Source organism: Zootoca vivipara, chromosome 7 (assembly GCF_963506605.1).
Source record: "Zootoca vivipara chromosome 7, rZooViv1.1, whole genome shotgun sequence".
NCBI classification, from domain to species: Eukaryota; Metazoa; Chordata; class Lepidosauria; order Squamata; family Lacertidae; genus Zootoca; species Zootoca vivipara.
In genome coordinates, this window is record NC_083282.1 from 78,290,381 (window position 1) to 78,303,642 (window position 13,262).

Sequence of the window (13,262 nt, forward strand, 5' to 3'; positions counted from 1 at the left end):
GTCCTGGCAACTTCCATATGATGAAAGGTTGAAGAGTTTGGACTCTTTAGGGAAGAGGTGAGTAAGAGGTAACACGTTGGAAGTTCATAAAATTATGCATGATTTGATGGAAGGAGGCATAGGAAAGCTACACAACTCACCCGCAGGAGACAAGTGATGGCCACTGTTATGTACTGAGCTAAATCCTAGAACAATAGGATTCAGAATCAGCGGGAGCTACCCAATCCAACTCCAGGTGGAAGTGAATCCGCAACCTGATTGGCCTGCTGGAGCAGCCAATCAGGCGGCTGGCAGAAGTGAATCTGCTACCTGATTGGCCTGTAGGAGCAGCCAATCAGGCTGCAGGCAGAAGTCAATCCACAATATAATTGGCCCACAGGTGTAGCCCTGAAGTAGCCAATCACGCAAGGCCCATTGTGTAAATAATGTATATAAGCAGATGGTTTTGGGAAAAGAGCCATTCTTCTTCTCCTCTTCTCCTTGATGACTATGAGCTGAATAAAGAGCATGAAATTCACTCTCGACTCAGAGTACATTTCACTGGCGACGAAGGTGGGATCCTGCTGAGCTGACCGCCACCACGCACTGCACCGCGGCACCGCCACCTGCTGCACCGCTGCATCGCACCGTGCATCCAGGCTTCAGCTCCAGGACCCAAGGAACCCAGAATGGCAACCGACAGCAGCTTCTCGCCATTCAAACCAGCATCAGGAGACTGGGAAGGGTACGCCGCCCGTTTCAACTTCCTCCTGCAAGCGAAAGAAGTCACCAACGATGCCATGAAGAGGGCGACATTCTTCAGCGTCTGTGGAGAGGACACGTTTGAAATCGCCCGGGCTCTCCTTGCACCTAGAGATGTCGCTACCATCTCTTACAAAACAATAATGGAACGGCTGAAGGAGCACTTCTCACCACAGCCCTCAGTGGTAGCTTGCCGAAATGCCTTCTACGCAAAGCGGCAAGCCCCGGGGGAAACCATAACTGGGTTTGTGACCTCCCTCCGCCAAGCCGCCCGGTTATGCAACTTCTCAGAGTTGGAGAACATGCTTCGTGACCGCCTCGTCGGTGGCCTGAGGGACGAGATGTTGCAACGACGCCTCTACGCCAAAAAAGACCTCACGTTCCAGATTGCTCTGGAGGAAGCCCTGGCAACCGAAGCCGCCGAGAGGTCAACGCAAGAGGCACGACCGGCCCCGCCATCCCAACCGAGGGTCTACCACGAAGACCTCACCGACGAATCCGAATCTGACAGGGAGGAAGTACACCGAGTACAGCGGCGCACTCAAGCAGCACACACACCACAGCAGCCTCGACGAGAAGGAGGGAACTGTGCAAGCTGCGGGGAGAACCACGAGAGGAGGACCTGTCGTTTCCGCAACGCAGAGTGTAGGCAGTGCAGAAAATTGGGACACATCGCCCGGGTGTGTCGGGCTCGACTCACCCGTCGACAAGCATCAGATGACCGACCCAGGAGCCCCAGGTCACACGGCACCATGCACCAAGGCAACTCGACGGAGATCACGGACTACCAGGTATTCCAGTTGCCCCATCCCAGCACAGAGAAAATTTATATAGAGGTACAGATAGAGGGAGCCCCATGCCGCATGGAGCTGGACACGGGTTCAACTCTATCCATAATCTCGGCCCGAACATTAAGGGAACTGTGCCCTAATGGGGGTCCCAAACTAAGGCCGGCCCCATTCACCCTCCGGGACTTCCAGAAACGTAAGGTCCCTACAATTGGGGTGGGGACCTTCAGGGTGCAATATCGAGGGCGAAAGCAACAATTGGACTTGCTGGTAGTTAAGGGCCCCTACGTTAGCTTACTGGGACTGGCATGGTTTGGACCTCTGGGGCTAGCCGTTACCGGGGTGAACCGCACTAGCTTACAAGTGGACGTGGACGCCATATGCAAAGAGTTTCCAGGGGTTTTCGATGGGGCATTGGGACGATATACAGGACCCCCCATTGCCCTACAGCTAGACCCCGCTGTACGACCCATCAGGCACAAGGCCCGCCGGGTCCCGTTCGCCCTGAAACCCCGCATAGACGAGGAATTGGACCGGCTCGTGGAGCAAGGAGTGCTGGAGCCGGTGCCCAACGCCCCCTGGGAAACTCCAATTGTCACACCCGTCAAGCCTAACGGTTCGGTCCGCATCTGTGCAGACTACAAATGCACCATAAACAAGGCTCTCACGGCCCATGCATACCCAGTGCCAGTGGTCAGCCATGTCCTCGCCACCCTGGCTGGGTCAAAAATCTTTGGCAAACTGGACTTGGCCCAAGCGTATCAACAGTTGCCTGTGGACGAAGCCACAGCAGAGGCTCAGACGATCGTGACGCACAGAGGGGCATTCAGAGTAAAGCGGCTGCAATTTGGCGTTAGCGTGGCACCAGGCATATTCCAGAATCTAATGGACTCTCTCCTTAAAGGGATTCCTGGCGTCACCCCCTTCTTCGATGATGTACTGATCGCCGGGCCCACACCAGAGGAATTTGAGGACCGCCTCCGCTCCGTCCTGCACCGTTTCCAGACGGCGGGCCTCAAGGTGAAGCGGGAAAAGTGTTTACTGGGAGTGCCGCAGGTGGACTTTCTGGGATTTAAGGTGGACGCAGAAGGGGTCCATCCAACCGGTGACAAGGTACGGGCCATTTGTGAGGCCCCAGCGCCCAAGAGCAAGCCCGAACTTCAGTCATTCTTGGGACTATTGAACTTTTACCATGCCTTCCTTCCCCATAAGGCAGCGGTAGCGGAGCCCCTACACAGACTCCTAGATAAAAGGGCCCCTTGGGTGTGGGGCCAGCGACAAAGGGCCGCATTCCAGGCAGTCAAGGACTTGCTCGTCTCGAACTCGGTCTTGGCACACTTCGACGAGAGGCTGCCAGTGGTGCTGGCATGCGACGCCTCTCCCTATGGCATCGGCGCTGTCCTGGGACACCAACTCCCGGATGGAAGAGAGGTGCCGGTGGCATACTTCTCCCAGACGCTTGCTGCAGCCGAACGAAACTACTCACAGATTGACAAGGAGGGTCTGGCAATCGTGAAGGGCGTAAAAAAATTCCATGATTTCTTGTACGGGCGGCCCTTTACCATAGTGACTGACCACAAGCCGTTGCTTGGCCTGTTTGCCCCCGAGAAGCAGACCCCCCAAGTGTTGTCTCCACGTGTCCTCAGGTGGTCAATTTTCCTTGCCGGCTACCAGTATGCACTAATCCACCGCCCTGGGAAGGCGATGGGCCACGCAGACGCCCTCAGCAGGCTACCACTACCAGAAACAGGCCCCGACCCAGCGCCTGCGCAAGAGGTTATGACCCTGGAGCTGCTTCCCGACCGACCCATTCAGGCACAAGAAGTTGCACACCATTCCACAAAAGATAGGGTCATCTCCCGGGTCCTGGACTGGGTGTGGCGAGGATGGCCCAGCAGCAGCCCCGGGCCAGAATTCGCTGGCTACACAAACCGCAAACATGAACTGTCGGCCCACAAGGGGTGCCTGTTATGGGGAAGCAGGGTTGTTGTTCCCCAGCCCCTCCGCAAAAGGGTCCTCACAGCCCTTCACGAGACACACCCAGGGGTAGTGAGGATGAAGGCCCTTGCCAGGAGTTATGTGTGGTGGCCGGGGATTGACAGAGAGATAGAGGCCTGGGTCCAACACTGCCAGACCTGCCAAGAATCCCGCCCGGATCCCCCAAGGGCCCCAGTCCAGCCCTGGGAGTCCGCCCGACATCCATGGTCACGCTTGCACGTGGACTTCGCTGGCCCCTTCCAGGGAAAAACATTCTTCATAGTGGTGGATTCCTACACCAAATGGCTGGAGGTCGCACTGGTACCGTCCACTTCTACGGCGGCAGCCATCCGGGTACTACGTAAGCTGTTTGCAACCCACGGGCTCCCTGACACCCTCGTCTCGGACAATGGAACCGCATTCACGTCAGAGGAGTTCCAGACCTTCACAGCGCAGAACGCCATCCGCCACATCCGCTCAGCACCATTCCACCCTGCCACCAATGGCCAAGCGGAGCGCATGGTGCGGACCACCAAGGACAGCCTCCGCCGCATGACACAAGGGGACTGGGAATACCGCCTTGCCGCATTTCTTCTAGCACAGCACAGCACCCCAAGCACAACGACGGGCCGGAGCCCAGCTGAACTACTAATGGGCCGGCGCCTTGCAACCAGACTGGACCGACTTCACCCCGACAGAGCTCAGGATGAGGTAGTGGTGGGGAAAGGCAGGAACCCCCGGACATTTGTGGCCCAGGACCCAGTGTATGCAAAGAATTTTGGGGCAGGCCCAGCATGGGTACCGGCCACAGTCACCAAGGTGACCGGTCCCGTGTCGTACGAGGTACTAACGGAAGGGGGGCAATGTTGGCGCCGCCACTGCGACCAGCTACGGCGACGGTTCCCAGGAGGAACCCGGGAGGAGAGCGGGACAGAGGGGTCCCAAGGGGACAGCAGGGCAGTGAGGCCTGTAGAGCAAGAGGGGTGGGCAGGGGAAGCAGAAGCAGTAGGCACAGAGGGGCGCCCCGAGGCTGGAAGGACACCGGAACTAGAGCCACAACCTACTGGTTCAGTGGCGCCAGACCAGACAGCCCCGGCACAGCCAGCAGCCTCGGAACACGAGCCAGAACCAGAACCCCTGACCAAGGAACACCCCAGGCCACAACGCACACGGAGGCGGCCAGCAGACCTTGGGGACTACGAATGCAACTTCCCGGGCAGGACTGGAACTTAGAGGGGAGGGGTGTTATGTACTGAGCTAAATCCTAGAACAATAGGATTCAGAATCAGCGGGAGCTACCCAATCCAACTCCAGGTGGAAGTGAATCCGCAACCTGATTGGCCTGCTGGAGCAGCCAATCAGGCGGCTGGCAGAAGTGAATCTGCTACCTGATTGGCCTGTAGGAGCAGCCAATCAGGCTGCAGGCAGAAGTCAATCCACAATATAATTGGCCCACAGGTGTAGCCCTGAAGTAGCCAATCACGCAAGGCCCATTGTGTAAATAATGTATATAAGCAGATGGTTTTGGGAAAAGAGCCATTCTTCTTCTCCTCTTCTCCTTGATGACTATGAGCTGAATAAAGAGCATGAAATTCACTCTCGACTCAGAGTACATTTCAGCCACCAACTTGCATTAAAAAAGGATTAGACAAGTTCTTGGAAGGCAAGGATATCAATGCCTCTCAGCCAAGATGGCAATGTTTTGCATCCACTATCAGCTGAATCATTTCTCTGAGTACCGGTCGCTGGGAATTGCAAGTGGGCTCTTAGCTTGCAAGGCTTCCCATAGGCCTCTAGTTGGCCACTGGGAGAACAGGATTTTGAACTAGTTGGGCCATAGGCCCAATTCAACAGATTTCTGTTAAATAAGCAAAACCCAGTAACTGTCAAAGCCTGCAAAAATTGTGGGTCTCCTTCACCATGAATCTTACCATCTTGTCTGGATGACGTTTCAGCTTATATGCCTTTAGCCAGTCTATCACTGCATTCAGACACCTGCTCAGAACTTAGTTCCCCCACCTCACCTGGCCCCTGTAACGCAGAGGAACGTTATCAGCATTTTGATGATATCCTGCTCCAAACCTGTCAATTTGCTATAAGATCGTGAGAACTAGCACACGATGAAATAATGAGGATAGAGGCAAGATGCTTGTGAAAGAACAACAGTATTCTAATCAGGGGTGCGGCATTTTATGTTGGAGCACTGAGACCAAACCTTGTCCTTGGCTGGATTGCCAAGGGTATAAATCAGCTGATTATGCCCTGGGGGCAGCTGTGTAGCCCTTTAAACTGATGCTCCATTGACCCTTCCATATGTGTTCCCCAGAACCAAAACGTAAGCCTGAGATGCCATTAACAACAAATATACAATATTTAATTTTTTCATCTGACACATACTGTATTCTTAATAACAAGCAACGCTCACAGCTTACTTGCTTCGGTTTTTTCAGGCTTCCTCATCTGGGGCGGGGTCCTTAGGCGGGCGTCCCGGGGCTGCTCCTCTCCACCGCGCTTCTCCGCTCGGTGCCGGAGCTTCCCCGACGCTGCTGCCGATCACGTTAGGTCTGGAAATCCTCCACGACCTTTACAAGGGGGGGCTTTGAAGCCCAATACCCCCCCTATCCGCCCTTTCCGAGTGCGCTAGCGAAGAGCGACTCGCTGGCGCGCCCGAAGCCGATCCGCGGGAACCGGAAGTGTCCACAATATTTAATTTTTTTTATCTTTCACATACTGTATTCTTAATAACAAGCAACGCTCACAGGTGGTTATTTTAGAGCTGGGTTTTTGGCAACATCAAAAGGGGTAAAGCACTTCATGGTTCTTGGAATCCTTACTTATTGAAAGATAATTTATCATGTTCATAATGTGCCATTGTGCCTATTGCAATGCTATGGCACTGTTGAAGCTAAGCAGGCATTAACATGATCTTTGCCTAGTCAGGAAAGCGCTGGGAAGTCACGAAAGCTGTTCTGAGGTTCTTCTTTAAAGAGAGAAGTGAACGATCAATATCAGCAGTATAGCATATATCAAATGGGAACTGCAACAAAATGTTGCAGTGCAGTATGCTATTCTTTGGGGTGTAAGCCAGCCAGCCATTCCATTACTCCTCCTGCTGGATCCTCCACTTCCACTCAACAGTCAGCTGGTACTGTATTTTTCACTCCATAAGACGCACTTTCCCCCTCCTAAAACCGAAGGGAAAAGATCTGTCCGTTTTATGGAGCGAAGGCACTGGACGGCAGCAGGATCCCTTGAGAGGAGGAATGCCTCTGCCGCCAGAGCCATGGGTCCCAGCGGTGATGGAGGGACGAGCAGCCAAAAATCGGGCTGCTTCCCCCTCCGCCGCCAGTGGCAGAGGGGAGGGGGAGGGGCGAGCAGCCTGAAAGCGGACTGCTCCTCCCTCCGCCACAGCTGCCAACAACCTCTCCCAAACTCTCCCAATAGTTTAGTACAACATTTGATTCAGAATTTTTTCCCCTTGTTTTCCTCCTCTAAAAGCTAAGTGCATCTTATGATCAGGTGTGTCTTATAGAGCGAAAAATATGGTATTGTGTGCCCACTAAGCAGGATCAATCCTCATTAGCTTGCAGTTTTCTTTTTATATGGGGATGTTCCCCAACATAGAATCACAGAATGGTAGAGTTGTAAGGGACCACGAGGGTCATCTAGTCTAGGCATCCCAAACTGTGGCCCTCCAGATGTTTTGGCCTACAACTCCCATGATCCCTAGCTAACAGGACCAGTGGTCGGGGAGGAAAGGAATTGTAGTCCAAAACATCTGGAGGGCCGAAGTTTGGGGATGCCTGATCAAGCCCAACCCCCTGCAATGCAGGAATCTTTTGCCCAGTGTGGGGCTTGAACCCATGACCCTGAGATTAAGAGTCTCAGGCTCTACCAACTGAGCTATCCCTTGGATCCCTAAAGATTTTTCTCCCGAATTATTATTTTTTGTACTTTGCAAACTGATGCTTTCCCCCAAGCCTGCAGATATTTCCTATTTAGGGATAGGTACTTGACTACAGAAGAACAAGCACTTGGAAAATGAGTTAAGGGTTAGTATATAGAAGGGGTAGTCAATGTGATGCCCTCAAGATATTGTGGAATTTCCATCATTCCTAGCCACCATGTGAATTGGAATCCAATATCTGGAGGATTGGCTACCCATGGTATGTAGGGAGAAATAGAAAGTAGTAGTGGAGGTGACTCAAAAGGCCTATTTACTAATACCTTCTGCATGCAAAGCAGATGCCCTGCCACTAAGCTACAGCCCCGTCCCACCCCTGTTGCACGTAGGGGGTAATAAGTCAATGCTGCTCAAGGACCCTTCGAAAGCTTGATACAGCCCCATTGGTATTGATGGGTTGGGTAGGATACTCTTTCGTTATGGATGGAAATACCAGTTTTGTTCTTCAGATCATAGAACACCCAATAAGCACTTTATTTTATTTTATTTTAGTTGAGATAGGGAAGCAGCAAAATAAAAATAAGCAAGGGCAACCTCAGCAGAGGGCTTGAGAAGACTAGAGCTGAATGTCTGTCCGCTGCATTCCTGCATTTTATCTGCCTTTTAAAGACACTGAAAGAGGTGGAAGACTAGAAGTTCAGCTCTTACACAAGCCAGGATATTCTTTGCCGCAAACAGAAAGCATTAGCCGTGCCAGAGTGAAATGTACTCGGAGTCGAGAGTGAATTTCATGCTCTTTATTCAGCTCATAGTCATCAAGGAGAAGAGGAGAAGAAGAATGGCTCTTTTCCCAAAACCATCTGCTTATATACATTATTTACACAATGGGCCTTGCGTGATTGGCTACTTCAGGGCTACACCTGTGGGCCAATTATATTGTGGATTGACTTCTGCCTGCAGCCTGATTGGCTGCTCCTACAGGCCAATCAGGTAGCAGATTCGCTTCTGCCAGCCGCCTGATTGGCTGCTCCAGCAGGCCAATCAGGTTGCGGATTCACTTCCACCTGGAGTTGGATTGGGTAGCTCCCGCTGATTCTGAATCCTATTGTTCTAGGATTCAGCTCAGTACATAACACCCCTCCCCTCTAAGTTCCAGTCCTGCCCGGGAAGTTGCATTCGTAGTCCCCAAGGTCTGCTGGCCGCCTCCGTGTGCGTTGTGGCCTGGGGTGTTCCTTGGTCAGGGGTTCTGGTTCTGGCTCGTGTTCCGAGGCTGCTGGCTGTGCCGGGGCTGTCTGGTCTGGCACCACTGAACCACTAGGTTGTGGCTCTGGTTCCGGTGTCCTTCCAGCCTCGGGGCGCCCCTCTGTGCCTACTGCTTCTGCTTCCCCTGCCCACCCCTCTGTCCCGCTCTCCTCCCGGGTTCCTCCTGGGAATCGTCGCCGTAGCTGGTCGCAGTGGCGGCGCCAACATTGCCCCCCTTCCGTTAGTACCTCGTACGACACGGGACCGGTCACCTTGGTGACTGTGGCGGGTACCCATGCTGGGCCTGCCCCAAAATTCTTTGCGTACACTGCGTCCTGGGCCACAAATGTCCGGGGGTTCCTGCCTTTCCCCACCACTACCTCATCCTGAGCTCTGTCGGGGTGAAGTCGGTCCAGTCTAGTTGCAAGGCGCCGGCCCATTAGTAGTTCAGCTGGGCTCCGGCCCGTCGTTGTGCTTGGGGTGCTGTGCTGTGCTAGAAGAAATGCGGCAAGGCGGTATTCCCAGTCCCCTTGTGTCATGCGGCGGAGGCTGTCCTTGGTGGTCCGCACCATGCGCTCCGCTTGGCCATTGGTGGCAGGGTGGAATGGTGCTGAGCGGATGTGGCGGATGGCGTTCTGCGCTGTGAAGGTCTGGAACTCCTCTGACGTGAATGCGGTTCCATTGTCCGAGACGAGGGTGTCAGGGAGCCCGTGGGTTGCAAAAAGCTTACGTAGTACCCGGATGGCTGCCGCCGTAGAAGTGGACGGTACCAGTGCGACCTCCAGCCATTTGGTGTAGGAATCCACCACTATGAAGAATGTTTTTCCCTGGAAGGGGCCAGCGAAGTCCACGTGCAAGCGTGACCATGGATGTCGGGCGGACTCCCAGGGCTGGACTGGGGCCCTTGGGGGATCCGGGCGGGATTCTTGGCAGGTCTTGCAGTGTTGGACCCAGGCCTCTATCTCTCTGTCAATCCCCGGCCACCACACATAACTCCTGGCAAGGGCCTTCATCCTCACTACCCCTGGGTGTGTCTCGTGAAGGGCTGTAAGGACCCTTTTGCGGAGGGGCTGGGGAACAACAACCCTGCTTCCCCATAACAGGCACCCCTTGTGGGCCGACAGTTCATGTTTGCGGTTTGTGTAGCCGGCGAATTCTGGCCCGGGGCTGCTGCTGGGCCATCCTCGCCACACCCAGTCCAGGACCCGGGAGATGACCCTATCTTTTGTGGAATGGTGCGCAACTTCTTGTGCCTGAATGGGTCGGTCGGGAAGCAGCTCCAGGGTCATAACCTCTTGCGCAGGCGCTGGGTCGGGGCCTGTTTCTGGTAGTGGTAGCCTGCTGAGGGCGTCTGCGTGGCCCATCGCCTTCCCAGGGCGGTGGATTAGTGCATACTGGTAGCCGGCAAGGAAAATTGACCACCTGAGGACACGTGGAGACAACACTTGGGGGGTCTGCTTCTCGGGGGCAAACAGGCCCAGCAACGGCTTGTGGTCAGTCACTATGGTAAAGGGCCGCCCGTACAAGAAATCATGGAATTTTTTTACGCCCTTCACGATTGCCAGACCCTCCTTGTCAATCTGTGAGTAGTTTCGTTCGGCTGCAGCAAGAGTCTGGGAGAAGTATGCCACCGGCACCTCTCTTCCATCCGGGAGTTGGTGTCCCAGGACAGCGCCGATGCCATAGGGAGAGGCGTCGCATGCCAGCACCACTGGCAGCCTCTCGTCGAAGTGTGCCAAGACCGAGTTCGAGACGAGCAAGTCCTTGACTGCCTGGAATGCGGCCCTTTGTCGCTGGCCCCACACCCAAGGGGCCCTTTTATCTAGGAGTCTGTGTAGGGGCTCCGCTACCGCTGCCTTATGGGGAAGGAAGGCATGGTAAAAGTTCAATAGTCCCAAGAATGACTGAAGTTCGGGCTTGCTCTTGGGCGCTGGGGCCTCACAAATGGCCCGTACCTTGTCACCGGTTGGATGGACCCCTTCTGCGTCCACCTTAAATCCCAGAAAGTCCACCTGCGGCACTCCCAGTAAACACTTTTCCCGCTTCACCTTGAGGCCCGCCGTCTGGAAACGGTGCAGGACGGAGCGGAGGCGGTCCTCAAATTCCTCTGGTGTGGGCCCGGCGATCAGTACATCATCGAAGAAAGGGGTGACGCCAGGAATCCCTTTAAGGAGAGAGTCCATTAAATTCTGGAATATGCCTGGTGCCACGCTAACGCCAAATTGCAGCCGCTTTACTCTGAATGCCCCTCTGTGCGTCACAATCGTCTGAGCCTCTGCTGTGGCTTCGTCCACAGGCAACTGTTGATACGCTTGGGCCAAGTCCAGTTTGCCAAAGATTTTTGACCCAGCCAGGGTGGCGAGGACATGGCTGACCACTGGCACTGGGTATGCATGGGCCGTGAGAGCCTTGTTTATGGTGCATTTGTAGTCTGCACAGATGCGGACCGAACCGTTAGGCTTGACGGGTGTGACAATTGGAGTTTCCCAGGGGGCGTTGGGCACCGGCTCCAGCACTCCTTGCTCCACGAGCCGGTCCAATTCCTCGTCTATGCGGGGTTTCAGGGCGAACGGGACCCGGCGGGCCTTGTGCCTGATGGGTCGTACAGCGGGGTCTAGCTGTAGGGCAATGGGGGGTCCTGTATATCGTCCCAATGCCCCATCGAAAACCCCTGGAAACTCTTTGCATATGGCGTCCACGTCCACTTGTAAGCTAGTGCGGTTCACCCCGGTAACGGCTAGCCCCAGAGGTCCAAACCATGCCAGTCCCAGTAAGCTAACGTAGGGGCCCTTAACTACCAGCAAGTCCAATTGTTGCTTTCGCCCTCGATATTGCACCCTGAAGGTCCCCACCCCCATTGTAGGGACCTTACGTTTCTGGAAGTCCCGGAGGGTGAATGGGGCCGGCCTTAGTTTGGGACCCCCATTAGGGCACAGTTTCCTTAATGTTCGGGCCGAGATTATGGATAGAGTTGAACCCGTGTCCAGTTCCATGCGGCATGGGGCTCCCTCTATCTGTACCTCTATATAAATTTTCTCTGTGCTGGGATGGGGCAACTGGAATACCTGGTAGTCCGTGATCTCCGTCGAGTTGCCTTGGTGCATGGTGCCGTGTGACCTGGGGCTCCTGGGTCGGTCATCTGATGCTTGTCGACGGGTGAGTCGAGCCCGACACACCCGGGCGATGTGTCCCAATTTTCTGCACTGCCTACACTCTGCGTTGCGGAAACGACAGGTCCTCCTCTCGTGGTTCTCCCCGCAGCTTGCACAGTTCCCTCCTTCTCGTCGAGGCTGCTGTGGTGTGTGTGCTGCTTGAGTGCGCCGCTGTACTCGGTGTACTTCCTCCCTGTCAGATTCGGATTCGTCGGTGAGGTCTTCGTGGTAGACCCTCGGTTGGGATGGCGGGGCCGGTCGTGCCTCTTGCGTTGACCTCTCGGCGGCTTCGGTTGCCAGGGCTTCCTCCAGAGCAATCTGGAACGTGAGGTCTTTTTTGGCGTAGAGGCGTCGTTGCAACATCTCGTCCCTCAGGCCACCGACGAGGCGGTCACGAAGCATGTTCTCCAACTCTGAGAAGTTGCATAGCCGGGCGGCTTGGCGGAGGGAGGTCACAAACCCAGTTATGGTTTCCCCCGGGGCTTGCCGCTTTGCGTAGAAGGCATTTCGGCAAGCTACCACCGAGGGCTGTGGTGAGAAGTGCTCCTTCAGCCGTTCCATTATTGTTTTGTAAGAGACGGTAGCAACATCTCTAGGTGCAAGGAGAGCCCGGGCGATTTCAAACGTCTCCTCTCCACAGACGCTGAAGAATGTCGCCCTCTTCATGGCATCGTTGGTGACTTCTTTCGCTTGCAGGAGGAAGTTGAAACGGGCGGCGTACCCTTCCCAGTCTCCTGATGCTGGTTTGAATGGCGAGAAGCTGCTGTCGGTTGCCATTCTGGGTTCCTTGGGTCCTGGAGCTGAAGCCTGGATGCACAGTGCGATGCAGCGGTGCAGCAGGTGGCGGTGCTGCGGTGCAGTGCGTGGTGGCGGTCAGCTCAGCAGGATCCCACCTTCGTCGCCAGTGAAATGTACTCGGAGTCGAGAGTGAATTTCATGCTCTTTATTCAGCTCATAGTCATCAAGGAGAAGAGGAGAAGAAGAATGGCTCTTTTCCCAAAACCATCTGCTTATATACATTATTTACACAATGGGCCTTGCGTGATTGGCTACTTCAGGGCTACACCTGTGGGCCAATTATATTGTGGATTGACTTCTGCCTGCAGCCTGATTGGCTGCTCCTACAGGCCAATCAGGTAGCAGATTCGCTTCTGCCAGCCGCCTGATTGGCTGCTCCAGCAGGCCAATCAGGTTGCGGATTCACTTCCACCTGGAGTTGGATTGGGTAGCTCCCGCTGATTCTGAATCCTATTGTTCTAGGATTCAGCTCAGTACATAACACAGAGGAACATCCCTTGATCTTTGGGTGGGGTGACACAAACTGACAAATGCAATGCAAATATAAAGCATTTGTGTTTAATTTGCATTTCATATTCCAAAGGGGGTCTCTTCTTTTGGCTTTTTGTTTCAGCAAGGCCCAGAACACACCCAGCCTTGAGCGTTCTTGCAAGCACATAG

General features: G+C 54.5%; 2 protein-coding genes across 2 annotated transcripts; one reads left to right on the forward strand and one right to left on the reverse strand.

Annotated features, from left to right (window-relative positions):
• The first annotated feature begins 205 nt into the window (after positions 1–205).
• On the forward strand, positions 206–6,150 carry LOC132592489 (uncharacterized protein K02A2.6-like). The gene is made up of 2 exons (XM_060277490.1): positions 206–4,410; positions 5,957–6,150. The coding sequence occupies exons 1-2, from the start codon at positions 669–671 to the stop codon at positions 6,148–6,150; spliced, it is 3,936 nt and encodes a 1,311-aa protein (XP_060133473.1). The 5' UTR covers positions 206–668.
• Positions 6,151–8,256: 2,106 nt separating this feature from the next.
• On the reverse strand, positions 8,257–13,045 carry LOC132592459 (uncharacterized protein K02A2.6-like). Its single transcript, XM_060277300.1, has one exon. It carries the CDS (start codon positions 12,579–12,581, stop codon positions 8,556–8,558), a length of 4,026 nt encoding a protein of 1,341 aa, XP_060133283.1. The 5' UTR covers positions 12,582–13,045; the 3' UTR covers positions 8,257–8,555.
• Positions 13,046–13,262: the final 217 nt, after the last annotated feature.